Source organism: Opisthocomus hoazin, unplaced genomic scaffold, assembly GCF_030867145.1.
Source record: "Opisthocomus hoazin isolate bOpiHoa1 unplaced genomic scaffold, bOpiHoa1.hap1 HAP1_SCAFFOLD_426, whole genome shotgun sequence".
NCBI lineage: Eukaryota > Metazoa > Chordata > Aves > Opisthocomiformes > Opisthocomidae > Opisthocomus > Opisthocomus hoazin.
Genome location: NW_027448737.1, coordinates 748 through 15596, shown reverse-complemented (window position 1 = coordinate 15596; position 14849 = coordinate 748). Strand labels below are relative to the sequence as shown.

General features: G+C 52.6%; 1 protein-coding gene across 1 annotated transcript; it reads right to left on the bottom strand.

The window, feature by feature from the left end:
- Positions 1 to 3192: 3192 nt before the first annotated feature.
- Positions 3193 to 14307, bottom strand: LOC142359222 (acrosin-like). Its single transcript, XM_075411933.1, has 7 exons — positions 14300 to 14307; positions 13702 to 13967; positions 13257 to 13402; positions 12576 to 12773; positions 3867 to 3952; positions 3681 to 3741; positions 3193 to 3342 (listed from the first exon to the last, which is right to left on the bottom strand). The coding sequence occupies exons 1-7, from the start codon at positions 14305 to 14307 to the stop codon at positions 3193 to 3195; spliced, it is 915 nt and encodes a 304-aa protein (XP_075268048.1).
- Between the last annotated feature and the right edge of the window lie 542 nt (positions 14308 to 14849).

Here is a 14849-nt window from a genome sequence, read left to right as displayed (position 1 = left end):
TCCCTTTTGGAAACTCACCTCTTGCAGTCGTGGAACCCCAGCCACTGACGTAGCAGGTTCTCAGCTGCGACACTTTCAGCGAGGCGTCGGGCACACAGGCAAGCTGCACGTAGTAGCCGCACTGGACAGGCTGGTCCAATTCCAGCAAGGCAATGTCGTTCCTCTGCGTGATATTGCTGTAGTGCTCGTGAACCAGCAGCCGCTTAATAGTGCGCACTTGGGTCTCAGGGCCCAGCTGAGTCAACTGGGTGGCCCCGATCACCACGCGCCACAGGGTGAGGTGCCTGCAAGGCAGGTGGAGAGAGGCATCAGAGGAAGCGCAGCCAAGTGCTGCAGCAGCCCAGCAGTTGCCTGCCTTCTGCTGCACAGGACAGAGAGGAAGGCAGAGCTACGGAGGGTGCGACTGCCCTAGCACGCCTTGGGCACAAGGAGTGTCGAGCGGGAGGCCGCTAGGAAGCCGTGGCGTGAGCCCAGCCCTCTCCCGAGCAGTGTCTCGGCTGGGCTTGGCAGTGCTCAGGCACTGGGCGCGCTGCAAGGAAGCGGCATGGCAGTAGCACGTGGTGCTGTGCACCGGGCAGCTGCTAGTGCTGTGGGGCTGTTCCCTGGTCCTCCTTACCTGGCCGTGACGAAACAGTGGGCTGCGGTGAGCACCCACTGTGGGCTGATGAGCGACCCTCCGCAGACGTGCCCCGTGCCTGTTATGTTGAGATCCCGGATGCTGACAATCCAGGGCCAGGCCCCTGGCTGGGCATCGGTGCCACCCACGACGCGTAACACGCTGTAGTCAGCAGCCATGGGCCGGAGCCCGCAGGACCCTCTGTAAGCAGAAACTCATGAATGTCCTGCTCGGTGGTTTGCTGCTCTTCAGGCTGAAGGTCAGCCCCCTTCCCCCGCCCACTCCCACCAGGCGCTGCATGGACAGCAGGCTCGGGGAACCCTGTGGGGCATGCCGTCCATCTGCCCCTGTTTCTGCTTCAGCCCCGTAGCGAGACTAGCCTGCTGCCAGGCAGCCTGGCTGCTGGCAAGGAACTGAGGCTCCCACATGGCGTTCGGGAAGCTTAGGTGTGGCCACGGGGGACAAGCGAGCACCCGCCAGTCAACCCCACAAGGGCTGCCCCAGCTGCCTCCCAGAGCCTCGGGCCACTTACCCACAGCTGTTCAACATGCCATGTGCCGGCCAGCACGTGGCCAGCAGGACGAGAACGGGGAGCAAATTCATGGCTGCCAGTGGCACGTAGCAGCTGCAAGAAGCGAGAGCTGGTGGCCAGCAGTGCAGCAGTCGACGTAGTGCCCGCAGCAGTCCCGCTGCCCAGGGAACCCTTGGCCCCGTGGCTGATGTCACAGAGTGGCTGGTTCCGCGTGCTGGGCACGGTGGATTCTAGGCGGGGGGCGGGCAACATGGAGGGGTTCCGAGCAGGAGGGGGACGCAGAACCTGGGCTCGGACACCCCCAGCACACCCCCCGCTGAATGCTCTGCTTGCGGGACGAGGCTCTGCAGACCTCGTGGCAGGCAGCAGCGCCTGCCTCCCAGTGCTGCCTGCTAACAGCTAGCCGGGAAAACCAAGTGTGGCACCGTAGCCTCTTTGGGAAGTCCACTGCCACCCCGCTCTGCACAGCACAGCCGCTTGCCACCAGGTCCTTCCCAAAGAAACTTACACCGGAGAACGCAACTACTACAGGCAGTAGGCACCCGTCTGGGGGCTGCAGAGCCAAGGGGGCTTACAGCCACGGCAGGCAAGCACGGATTTGCAAGGCAAAGAAGCCAAGCATACCCAAGCAGTGTCAATCTTCCTGCACAAGCACAGTGAAACACAGATGGAGCATAAGGGCAGTGGGGAGTTCCGCTTAAAAAGGCCCGACTGGAGGGAGAGGCAGGACTACTACTGACAACAGTGTCTGGGTCATGCGGACACGCAGCAAAAATGAGAGGCAGGTGCCTGGAAAACATTCCTCGTTGCTGCACAGCAAGGGAACTGACGTGTTGTAAGCTGCAAAGCAGTTTTCATTTATAGCGCATCAGAATCCATCTCTAATTTACTCAGGCACCGTGGAGAAACCAACAAGAACTCTCTTGGTTTGTCGGGGAGGACTCTCCGTCGTGAGGCGGCCTTGACGGCTAAGTGGGGCTCTGGTCTCCATCTCTTCCACCCCTCCTGCATATGTTGGCGTTCTGCCTACAGTGATGTCATACTGACCACTTCTCCTTTTTTTGCGCCCAGAGGATACAAAGGTGACCCAGAAAAGCTTCAGCTTTGCCCGGAAGTTCAGTTTGCCCTTTTACTTTGTGTCTGCTGCAGACGGGCACCGAAGTAGTGAAGGTAAAACACAGCTGTTTGGCTAAGCATCCATGAGAGCCCTAGACAGTCCAAGGACATGGAGACTGCTGTAGGCACAGAGAGCAGAAAATGGGCTAAGAACATCTGTTTGGTCCTGGTAGCTGTAGGTAGTTGCAGAGGTTTGTGTTTGTTTCTTTTTTCTTGGGGTGTGGCAACATTTCCCCTGTCTTATAGAAAGCCAGTGCTCCTTACTTGGAGTGACAAGCATTCTCCTTCTCATCAGCTCTTCAAGGATGCTATCAAACTGGCAGTTGCTTACAAAGAGAATTCAGCAGATTTCATGGATGAAGCCATGCGAGAACCGGAGGTGAGAAAGGCTCCACTTAGGGCACTCCTCCTAAGTGATTAGCAGCTCTGCTCTTTTTTTCCCTGCGGGAAAGCAGAGCCTGTAGCAGAGGGTGAAACTTTGCAGGCATGGAAAGATTTGCCTTCTGCTGGTGACACCGGGAGGTTTGTGTGCTGCTCGTGGCTAGGTTGGAAGGGGCGAGGTGGTGACCCTCTGAAGAGCCCACGGTGCCCTAGACTGAATCTGAAAGAACCACAGCAGAGTGTAGCTGTTGCTCTCGCGCTTCTCAGCACTTCCTTATCCTGCTCCTTTCCAGAGCTTTGACCGGCAGCAGAAGAGTGAGAATTGGTCGGATATGGAGGAGAGCTGCCCCAAAGAGAAGCCCCCATCTGCCTCAGGCAAGGACCCCAAGCCTCTTTTCCCCTTTGCTCTAGACTTCTGGGGCTAGTTAGAGCTGGCCTTCACAGAGGAGAGTGATTTTTTTCATGCCCAAGAGCTCTGGTAAAGGGCAGCTGGGCCTCTCGCCTTCTTGCGCGAGACTGTCTGGGCATGACCTTCCTTGACTCGGCCCTAGCCACTGCACTTCCGGGTCGAGGAAAGGGCCAGAGTAGCCACATGCTTGCTAGTTACTGCATGCTTCTTCAAGGCAAAGCTTGCCAGGAGAGCTAAGCCACTCTTGGACCGGCAGCGAAGGGTCCTGCCCAGATGCTTTATTGGTACCTACTGGAGAAAAGAAACACTGAAGAATTTTTTTATGAAGCTTTCAGCTTGCATCCTTCCTGCACTTTTGTTACAACGCAGTTCAGTTACTATTCAAGTAGATATCCCAAGAGCAACTGCCAGCCCCTCCCCCGGTGCTTTCACAGCCTAGCCGGTGCTGCCTCTCTCTCCACCAGTGTGATCTCTGCTGTAGAGTTTCTTTCCAGACTGACGCTGCATTCCAAAAAGGCAGATACACAAACCCACACACAGACTGACGCAATTGATGGGAACGGCAAAACCGATGGACATAGAGCAATGCCTTTACCAGCGCCCATGTATACGTAACCACCACTTACGTAAACATGAACACAGCCCAGTCCTTTTCTCCCTTTCCGGGTGATCAGCAGTGGATGTTTTCTAGGGAAACATCAACACACCTGCACTCCCTACATTCGTATGAACAGCATCTTTACAGATTCCTCAACTAACAGGATGGAAATTCAGTCCATGTACTCTGTGTGGCTGGATGTCAAGCTCCTTACCCAGTCTTTGCTGCAAACCTTGGCCGTTTCCAGATCAGTGTCTCCAGGGTCATGAGAGCAGCCGGTTTCAAGTTCACTAGTGCGTTCTACACACACACACACACACAGAGAGAGGGATCGCACCAGTAGCTGGCCTAGGACACTTTGTGTTCCTAAATGCTCTCCCCGAGACCTCTAGTCTCCTATCACCTGTGTTCACTTCTTGCACCGCACCCACACCCTCCTCTCTGACCAGGCAGGATTTCAGCCCTTCTGAGCTGACTCCTGCCCTTTGTGCCCCCCTTGACTGCCTGCACCCTCATTTTGCCGGGCACGCAAGTCCTTGCCTTTGCACACGAGAGTGAATTGGACTCCGACATGCTTAGCTGTGAAAGCTGGCAACTTTATTTCAAGAACAAAGTCAGCTTCAGCATTTGTGTGCACTCAGAAGAGAGCGGGCAGCACAGAGCAGGCCTTGGATGCTGAGGCTGCCTTTGGAGCAGCAGGCATTGCCCCAGAAGGAAATGGTGGTGGTCCAGTGCAGCCTGCGCTGGCTCCTGTTGATCCTGCTGCTCAAGCCTTTTTTCCCCTGAGGAACGGCAGGAGCTCCTTTAGCACATTAAAGAATTGCAGCAGCTTCTGGCGTGGAAATGGGCAGGGGCTAATGCTGCCCGACTGTGTTGGTGTTGGCCTCGGCCTTGGCCTCTAAAAGGGGGTTGAGGTGGAGACTGGCTGTGGCGCTGGAGTAGGCGTTAGTGCTGGGCGCAGTCCCATCTGTCGCAGGATCCAGTGGTGGAAGTGCTGAGTGGAGGTGTAGACTCCAGGCTGGTTTGGTCTGGCACAGCCTCTCCCCCAGCTGGTCACTCCAACAAGCCAGAAGGAGTCGTTGGTGTTATCTTTGCAGACCAGAAGACCACCGCTGTCACCCTGCAGCGGAGGAGAGAGGGTTAAGGTGGTGTTGGGTGGCCCCTGTCAGCACTCTGGCTGGCTGCTTCTCTCCCGCAGCACCTGCCAGAGCTGTCCTCACTGCACAGAAAGGCTCTGCTCAGGTGCTGGAGCCTACAGAAGCTTGCCTGGGAGCGGGTCGTGGGCCAGTACGGAAGGGCTTGCTCTGTGCTCTTTGCACAGTGATTCTTTATGTGTGGAAGGAGGATGTTGCAGGACTGGGCTCTGGAGCTGTGGGCTGCCAAGAGCACTAGATGGGCTTTGTGGGCAGAGAGCCAGGCCTGTGGGACAAGGGCGGCCCTGGGCAAGGACCGGCATCTGGGCAAGGGGAGGAGAGCCCCACGAGTGGAGGGGCCCCAGCAGTGGGAGGGTGACTTGCCAGGCAAAGTACGCGCTGGGGAAGGTTGGGGCGGTTGCGACAGGGCTGCCTGTGCTGTTGGGGCTGGACTTGTAGCACGCTCCCACCTGGCAGGTGTCGATGCCGCCCTGCGGATAGCCAGCACACAAGTTGTGGCTGTGGATGGCCCCTCCGTACCAGCGGCTGCTGTTGCAGAGCTTGACATCGATGAGGCGGACCTTGGCCTCCTGAAGGACATCACTTGGGTTGTTGGGACTTTTAGGTGGCAATGTTTGTTGTTGTATGTTTTGGTCGGCAAAGTGAGTTGTTGGGTCTTTTGGGTGGCAATGTGTGTTGTTGTATATTTTAAGTGGCAAAGTGAGTTCCTGGGTCTTTTACGTGGCAATGTGTGTTGTAGGGTGTTTTAGGTGGCTAAAGTGTGTTGTCTTGTCTTTTATGTGTCAATGTGTGTTGTTGGGTCTTTTAGGTGGCAAAGTGAGTTCTATGTTTTAGGTGGCATTGTTTGTTGTTGGGTCTTTTAAGGTGGCCATGTATGTTGTTGGGAGTTTTAGGTGGCAGTGTGTGTTAATACTAACCCTAACCCTGAACCTAAAGCTAACCCTAACCCTATTGCTAAACCTAAATTGTAACCCTAAAGTTAACCCTAACCCTAACCCTACCCCCTCACCCTAACACTAAGGATCCTAACTCTAACAATAAGACTAAAAACCCTAACCCTAACCGTAACTCTAACCCTAACCCTATACCTACCCGTACCCCTATCCCTAACCTTAACTCCTAACCACTAACCCAACCCTAACACTAACCGTAACCCCTATCCCTAACCCGAACCTTAATCTGAACCCTAACCCTGAACCCGAACTCCTAACTGCTAACCTCTAACCCTAACCCCTAATGCAACCCCCAACACGTAACCCCCAACCCATAACACCTAACCCCTAACCGTATTGTTCCTAAACTCTTAGCTGTCTAAAGTGCTAAAGCTTTAAATCCTGTGGTTAGTGTAACCTGTAGTATATAATGCAACTTGTAAGTGCTATCGTTGTGAAGGTTGGAAACTGTAATGTCTGTATGTTTTGGACAGTAGTTTGTATTGTTAGGTTGTGTTTGGTAACCCTAATTTGTGCTTTTCTGGGTTGATTGTAATCCTGGGAGCATTTCTTGGTGATATAGGATTATGTTGGGGTGATAGGAAATCAGTTTTGGTGTTTTGGAGGACTTCCTGCATGTAGATGTGTGTGTATATGGTGTAAGTGGTTCCTTTTGTGTGTGTGGAGCAGTAATGGCTGCTGTACTCTGCTGTTGTGATCACAGAGCTTGTTGGTTTTGTTATCTTTTTACGTGTTTCCTGTTTCCGGAGGAGTTGGGGATCATAGAGTTGTGTTTGGCGATCATAGAGTGCGACTTCTAGTGTCCGGAGGACTTCTGCATCATAGACTTGACGTCCGGAACCACAGAGATTTAGTTCCTGTTCTGTGGAGGACTTCTGCACCATAGAGATGCGGTTCCCGAAGTGGGAAGTTGCATGGTAATCATAGAGTCGGGAGTGCAGAAGTAGTGTGTGGTTTCCGGGTTTTTGGTGATTTGGGGATCATAGAGTTGGAATTGGAACCATTTAGTTCATTTTCTTGTTTCTGGGTGGTGGTGTTGTTAGAGATGTGTGTGTGTGTGTGACAGAGTTGATTTCAAAAAATAATTTTAATGCAATCATTCAACCACAGTAACCAAGAGCAAACATTTACTCAAAGGCTGAGACAGACTTTTTTGCCCTTCTTTAATATTAGTTTATTTCAGGGCTGAGACAGAGACAAAGAGGAAACAGACAGCTTGTGAGACATAGACAAAACAGACAAGTGTGACACATAGGATTAAAACAGAGTGACACGCTATGAGAACACAAACTTCACACAAAGAGCAATCACAACTACATCTGAAAACCAGATTATGTTTTGCACTGTTACCCTCCGTCTTAACCAAAGGTGACTGAGACAAGCAGAGCAAAAACTAGGACAAACAAAGACAAACGCAGACTCTGCCAAAAAAGAAAATTATTTCCTACTTCTGCTTTCTCTGCAAATGCTACCATTCAAAATGACTCACCTATCCAACACAGACAGAGGAAAAAAAAAAACACACAGCACTATGACAGATAAACACAAAACATTTTAAAGACAAGAAGAAAGTCTAATGCTACTGAGGGAATGTGCACACAGAGGAATAAACCGCTCCATAAAAGGCACTGGAGACAGAAAAGTAAAAACTCTTTAGTAAACTTTATTACACTTGATTAAATTTTATTAAAAGATCCAGTTTTATTTTGCATGATACATATTTCTGGTGCACAATGTCTCCACAACCTTTTATACCTCTACTACTTCTGATGGATACTTCAATAGTCCAAAATCGAATTCCCTTTAGCAGCTCATTGGATTCTTTCTCCACAGTACAAGTCCCTGTTCATTCATCACCTCCGTTGCCCCGTGAACATCGCTGTCCGGTTTGGACATATGTTACACCCACCGATTGCTCTATGGGACCTTCACACTACTCCTCCCTCTTCCATCAGCTGTTATGCTACCGCTATTAAGCTACGCTCCAATTAGTAAGATGCACGATTTCTTTCAAACCATTGACAGCTACATTACACTAAAGGGATGTACAACTGGCCCTCAAATGCCTGTTTCACCTTAATTGGTAATTTACAACACACAGATTCACTGCCCTTATACTCCCCGGCCACACCTGGCACTACCTGCAGCACAGTTTTTCCCCAAAGCATATATTTACCTATGGACATTGAGGGCCGCCCTTAGCTTAGTACGGTCGTTTCCAAGTCTGTTGAGCGCAGGGATGGTAACCTGCATCCTTCACTGTCCTACACTTCAGTTTCTCTCATTTTTCCAGATTCATTTGGCTCATCACTGACACCAAGAATGTTTTCCATTATCAGTACCCATATTGCATTTCCACCATTTACTACAATCGTACAGTAGGACTTACTGCCTTGCTCATCTTAACTGCTGCTATTACTTTAGTCCATTTTAAGTCATTCCATGTGATCCTTAAATCAAACTCTACAAACCCTCCATTACAGCTTTCAACAACATTGGATCTGCAAATCCACAAACCATAGCTACAATCCTTCCTGCATTGCTCCCTTCCATTCAGCACAGAAGCCACTGCTACACATAAATAATTGTTCCTCCGCAAGGCAACATCATCTCTGCTACTTGGACACCCAGGCAGACGATGACCGAGCTCTGCTCTGCCCAATGACCTCTCTTCTTCCCCACCTACGTGCTCATATGAACTTTCAACAGACCATTCTGTCACCAACTACAATGACCACAGCACTTTACAACCCTAACCCTCTACAACACTATTAGGCCAACCTGCTACACGTGGCAGTCCTTGTCAATGCTGCCATCTAATCCAACTCCCTACACCCTTCTGCTCCATGAACATCAATCATCTTCCTATGACTGTCTGCTACAGATGCATCCCTGCAGTGATACAGAATTCCAACATTCCAGGGGAGCGCTCCCCAGAAACAGCATTCCCCAAAGCCTCCAAATTGACCCTGCCTGCCAAAACCCCAGCCTGAGCCTGCCCGTGGCCCAAACATTGGCCATGAATATCGCCTCGCAGAGCACCCAGGACTGGGGAAAACAAAACCCAGCTGGGGGAAGGAAAAAAAGTCCCCCAGCTGGGGTTTTTTTGTTCTACTATGGTTTGGGTTTTTTTTGGCTCCTCCTACATCTCTGGAAAAGAATACATCTCAAGCCCACATACAACCCCGCTACAGAAACACAATCATCTACCACACACCGTCAGACACAATTTGCAGTCACCTACCACACTAAATCACTCCACATACTCACCTCATCCATTCGGCCACCTGCCTGCCATCACCCAGTGTCGGTGGTGCTCCTCGGGAACGCTATTCCTGGGAGCCTCAAAATTCACCCTGCCTGCCAAAAGCCCGGCCTGAGACTGCCCGCGGCCCAAACATTGGCCATGAACAACGCCTCGCAGAGCGGCTGGGACTGAGGAAAAAAAAACCCAGCTGGGGCAAGGAAAAAATATCCCCCAGCTGGGGTTTTTTAATTCTAGGAGGGTTTGGTTTTTTGTTTGGCTACTCCTACATCTCTGGAAAAGAATACATCTCAAGCCCACAAACAACCTGCTACCATAACACAAACATCAACCACACACCACCCAACAACACTGGCAGTCAACTACCACACCAATCACCCCACACACTCACCCCATCCATTCAGCTGCCTGCTAGCCAGCCATCGCCCAGTGTCTGCAGATCTCCTCGGGAACGCTTTTCCTGGGAGCCTCAAAATTCACCCTGCCTGCAAAAGTCCCGGCCTGAGCCTGCCTGGGGCCCGAACACTAGCAATAAACATCACCTCGACAAGCGGTCAGGACCAGGGAAAAGAAACCCAGCTGGGGGAAGGCAAAATAAAAATCCCCCAGCTGAGCTGGTTTGGTGAGGTTTTGTTTTGTTTTAAAAACTATGTTCCTAATTCCTACATATCTCAACACAAATAGACTCAGCCACCCATAGAGTCTGAAAGAAAAAACAAATTTAACCCTGACAGCATCATACAGTGTCAGGCACATTCAAAATCTACCACTCATTCCACAGCCACTCATTCCACTCCTCACTCAGAACAGAGCCCCTTGGCCACATGCCTGCCACAAAAGCAGGTCACGGCACATCGAGAGCCATCCCTGGAAGTGCCTCACCAGGTACCTCAAAACTACATCGCCGCTCCACATGATCCCAAACGTTTAGCCTTCATAACCGGGTGCTGAGCAAGATGTTGAGCTACTTCCACTTCAACTCTGTCTTTGCCTATTGTTGTATACTCGAGCTAAATTCACTCAAGTATTTGTTCATGGATACAAATTACCCAGTGGCACCTGCAAGACATAATGGACAAGAGTCTACAACTTGCTGGCCCACAGCTACCAGCCATTCCCCAAAAAAAACATACAACCTCCACCCAAAAGGGGCGTGCTAATCAACACAGGACCATCCCATTCTGAGACTGTTCCACCCCTACTACCATTGCTATACAAACACACAAAGCATCTCTACCTCAAACGCACATGCTCTCTACACACATGACCTCGGGACACCAGACTGCCACGCAGAGGACAGTTACTGCTACACCAAGATACACAGCCTGACAAGAAACACAACACTGCTAAGGCTACGTAGCAGAGACCCTCTGGCGTGCCCCGCCTTGAGAGTGCCTTGGCTCTGGCTGAAAGACAGGGGATTGAGTCACAGTAACCGATGGAGACTAAATGCCACTAAAACAATGGAACTAGGATGCCACAGGAAATAAAGCCCTGGAATAACTGTCAGGAACAGTCAGAAAGGAAACACCTGCCAGTGCAGCCCAAACCGCAAAACAGAGTAGCCAAACACAAAAACGATGCTAGATCTGACTAGTGGCACTGCCCTGGCACATCATTCAGTGAAACAAGATGTGCTCAACTGACGCCGTGTCAATAACTCGACCCTGCATAGACACTACTGACAGCTGCTGCGATTGCAGCACAATGACAATATGCCTGATGCTCTACAAGCACCCTGGGCCGCTCTGTCACATGCGAAAACATAACACGAGCCTCCTTAACAGACACCACACCCAGAATATCAGGCAGCCCTCTGCAGCTTCGCTCCAAAACCAAGAATAACAGTCAGAGTCCTCTGTGACAAATAAGAATTCCAGAGCATCATAATCACTAATGAGCACCAAAGCAACCGACTGCTGAGGCCCGTCACGCTGCACCTCAGACCTCGTCTCAACTGTTTCTGGAGGCTGGCTGAAAAGTGCTTACAAAATCAATAGGAAAGACATTGCTGAGTTACAAGTTTACTACATGCTAGCTCTCAATCCAATTGCGATCAGCTCGACTCCATCTCACATGCGTCAAGACCTCCGAGTCGCTTCCAGCCTCTACCCTGACACTGCAATGCCATACCACATGGACTTAAACCCTGAACCAGAGAACACTGGCAACATTAATGCCGTACGATGCCACGCACTCTTACATAACCGAGAAGACAAACCGCAACACAGTCTCATACAATGCTTAACCGTCTCAGAGAGCGTCCCTAAAGAGCGCTGCAATGCAAGACCAACAGAGATATACAGTGCAATTCAGAATCAAGTACATACAGAGCTCCACGTTACAAAACGCAACACGGCCCTCGATACAAGGCAAGACAGTCTCCAAGAACAGAGAATACAAGTACAGAGCACTGCAATGCCAGACCGATACAGAGACAAGCACTGCAATGCAAAATCAAGTACAGAGTGCTGCAGTAAAAAACACAACACGGCATCATACGAAGCACGACGCTCTCAGGTAACATTCGACACAAGTACAGCTTGATGCAATGCAAGACAAAACACAGTACAGAGCCGTGCAATGCAAGACGGTCCCAGGAATCGGTCGCTACAAGTACAGAGCGCTGCAATCCAAGACCAATACAGACACAAACAATGCAATGCTAGATCAAATACAGAGCTCCACAAGAAAAAAACAATACATGGCTATACAAGTCTATACATATTCAAATACAGAGCTCCACATTACAAAACACAATACGAGTTCATACAAGGCAAGACAGTCTCCGATAGCAGTCCATGCAAGCAATGAGTGCTGCACTGCAACACGCCCAAACATTGGAAATAAAAATTCAAATATAGAGCACTACAACACAACAATACAGAGCAATATAAGGCAATACAAATAAAAATACAGTGCTATGAGAAAAAAATACAGGGCCGTACAATTCAACAGAAATAGAGCACTGCAATACAACACACAATAAAGGACTATTCAGTGTGAGACACTCACATGGCAGGCAATACAAGGCATAATAATACAGTGCAAAATAACACAAAACACTGTGAAACGATGCAGTCGCAGATGGTGGTCAAAACCAATACAGAGTTTTGAGAAGCCAGGATTTAAGACCTAAGCCCGTAACGAGGCAGAGATGAAATGCTGCAGGGGAACTCTATGGTAGCAGAACTGCCATGAGCAGAGCTTTCATTGTGGCCTAGATCACCTCCGCAAAGGGACTCTCTCTCAGCATTTGTGTGCACTCAGAGGAGAGCGGGCAGCACAGAGCAGGCCTTGGATGCTGAGGCTGCCTTTGGAGCAGCAGGCATTGCCCCAGAAGGAAATGGTGGTGGTAGAGTGCAGCCTGCCCTGGCTCCTGTTGATCCTACTGCTCAAGCCGTTTTCCCCCTGAGGAACGGCAGGAGCTCCTTTAGCACATTAAAGAATTGCAGCAGCTTCTGGCGTGGAAATGGGCAGGGGCTAATGCTGCCCGACTGTGTTGGTGTTGGCCTCGGCCTTGGCCTCTGAAAGGGGGTTGAGGTGGAGACTGGCTGTGGCGCTGGAGTAGGCGTTAGTGCTGGGCGCAGTCCCATCTGTCGCAGGATCCAGTGGTGGAAGTGCTGAGTGGAGGTGTAGACTCCAGGCTGGTTTGGTCTGGCACAGCCTCTCCCCCAGCTGGTCACTCCAACAAGCCAGAAGTAGTTGTTGGTGTTATCTTTGCAGACCAGAGGACCACCGCTGTCACCCTGCAGCGGAGGAGAGAGGGTTAAGGTGGTGTTGGGTGGCCCCTGTCAGCACTCTGGCTGTCTGCTTCTCTCCCGCAGCACCTGTCAGAGCTGTCCTCACTGCACAGAAAGGCTCTGCTCAGGTGCTGGAGCCTACAGAAGCTTGTCTGGGAGCGGGTCGTGGGTCAGTACGGAAGGGCTCGCTCTGTGCTCTTTGCACAGCGATTCTGGATGTGTGGAAGGAGGATGTTGCAGGACCGGGATCTGGAGCTGTGGGCTGCCAAGAGCACTAGATGGGCTTTGTGGGCAGAGAGCCAGGCCTGTGGGACAAGGGCGGCCCTGGGCAACGACCGGCATCTGGGCAAGGGGAGGAGAGCCCCAAGAGTGGAGGGGGCCCAGCAGTGGAAGGGTGACTTGCCAGGCAAAGCACGCGCTGAGGAAGGTTGGGGCGGTTGTCACAGGGCTGCCTGTGCTGTTGGGGCTGGACTTGTAGCACGCTCCCACCTGGCAGGTGTCGATGCCGCCCTGCGGATAGCCAGCACACAAGTTGTGGCTGTGGATGGCCCCTCCGTACCAGCGGCTGCTGTTGCAGAGCTTGACATCGATGAGGCGGACCTTGGCCTCCTGCAGGACATCACTTGGTCCCCCAGCTGTCAGCACAGAAAGAAGTTAACAGCCAGCAGCTCGCTGCCAGTTCTGCCCCCCGCCACTCCACCGCCCCCTCGCGTCTGGGTGAACCCCTGCCCTAGGGCTGGGCTTTGCGTCTCCAGAGGCACGGTGCCGGTCTCTTCCTTCTCTCTTGCTTTGGGTAATGGACCAGGCCCACCTCTCCACCGGCATGCATCCCGCAGCCCGACCCTGGCTTTCGCCTCTGCTGTCAGGAAGCCCACCCCGCCTCCCCAGTGTGCCCGGCCTGCGCTCAGGACACCACTCCCTTTTGGGAACTCACCTCTTGCAGTCGTGGAACCCCAGCCACTGACGTAGCAGCTTCTCAGCTGCGACACTCTCAGCGAGGCGTCGGGCACACAGGCAAGCTGCACGTAGTAGCCGCACTGGACAGGCTGGTCCAATTCCAGCAAGGCAATGTCGTTCCTCTGCGTGATATTGCTGTAGTGCTCGTGAACCAGCAGCCGCTTAATAGTGCGCACTTGGGCCTCAGGGCCCAGCTGAGTCAACTGGGTGGCCCCGATCACCACGCGCCACAGGGTGAGGTGCCTGCAAGGCAGGTGGAGAGAGGCATCAGAGGAAGCGCAGCCAAGTGCTGCAGCAGCCCAGCAGTTGCCTGCCTTCTGCTGCACAGGGCAGAGAGGAAGGCAGCGCTACAGATGGTGCGACTGCCCTAGCACGCCTTGGGCACAAGGAGTGTCGAGCGGGAGGCCGCTAGGAAGCCGTGGCGTGAGCCCAGCCCTCTCCCGAGCAGTGTCTCGGCTGGGCTTGGCAGTGCTCAGGCACTGGGCGCGCTGCAAGGAAGCGGCATGGCAGTAGCACGTGGTGCTGTGCACCGGGCAGCTGCTAGTGCTGTGGGGCTGTTCCCTGGTCCTCCTTACCTGGCCATGACGAAACAGTGGGCTGCGGTGAGCACCCACTGTGGGCTGATGAGCGACCCTCCGCAGACGTGCCCCGTGCCTGTTATGTTGAGATCCCGGATGCTGACAATCCAGGGCCAGGCCCCTGGCTGGGCATCGGTGCCACCCACGACGCGTAACACGCCGTAGTCAGCAGCCATGGGCCGGAGCCCGCAGGACCCTCTGTAAGCAGAAACTCATGAATGTCCTGCTCGGTGGTTTGCTGCTCTTCAGGCTGAAGGTCAGCCCCCTTCCCCCGCCCACTCCCACCAGGCGCTGCATGGACAGCAGGCTCGGGGAACCCTGTGGGGCATGCCGTCCATCTGCCCCTGTTTCTGCTTCAGCCCCGTAGACGAGCTGTGCCAGCAGCCTGGCTGCTGGCAAGGAACTGAGGCTCCCACATGGCGTTCGGGAAGCTTAGGTGTGGCCACGGGGGACAAGCGAGCACCCGCCAGTCAACCCCACAAGGGCTGCCCCAGCTGCCTCCCAGAGCCTCGGGCCACTTACCCACAGCTGTTCAACATGCCATGTG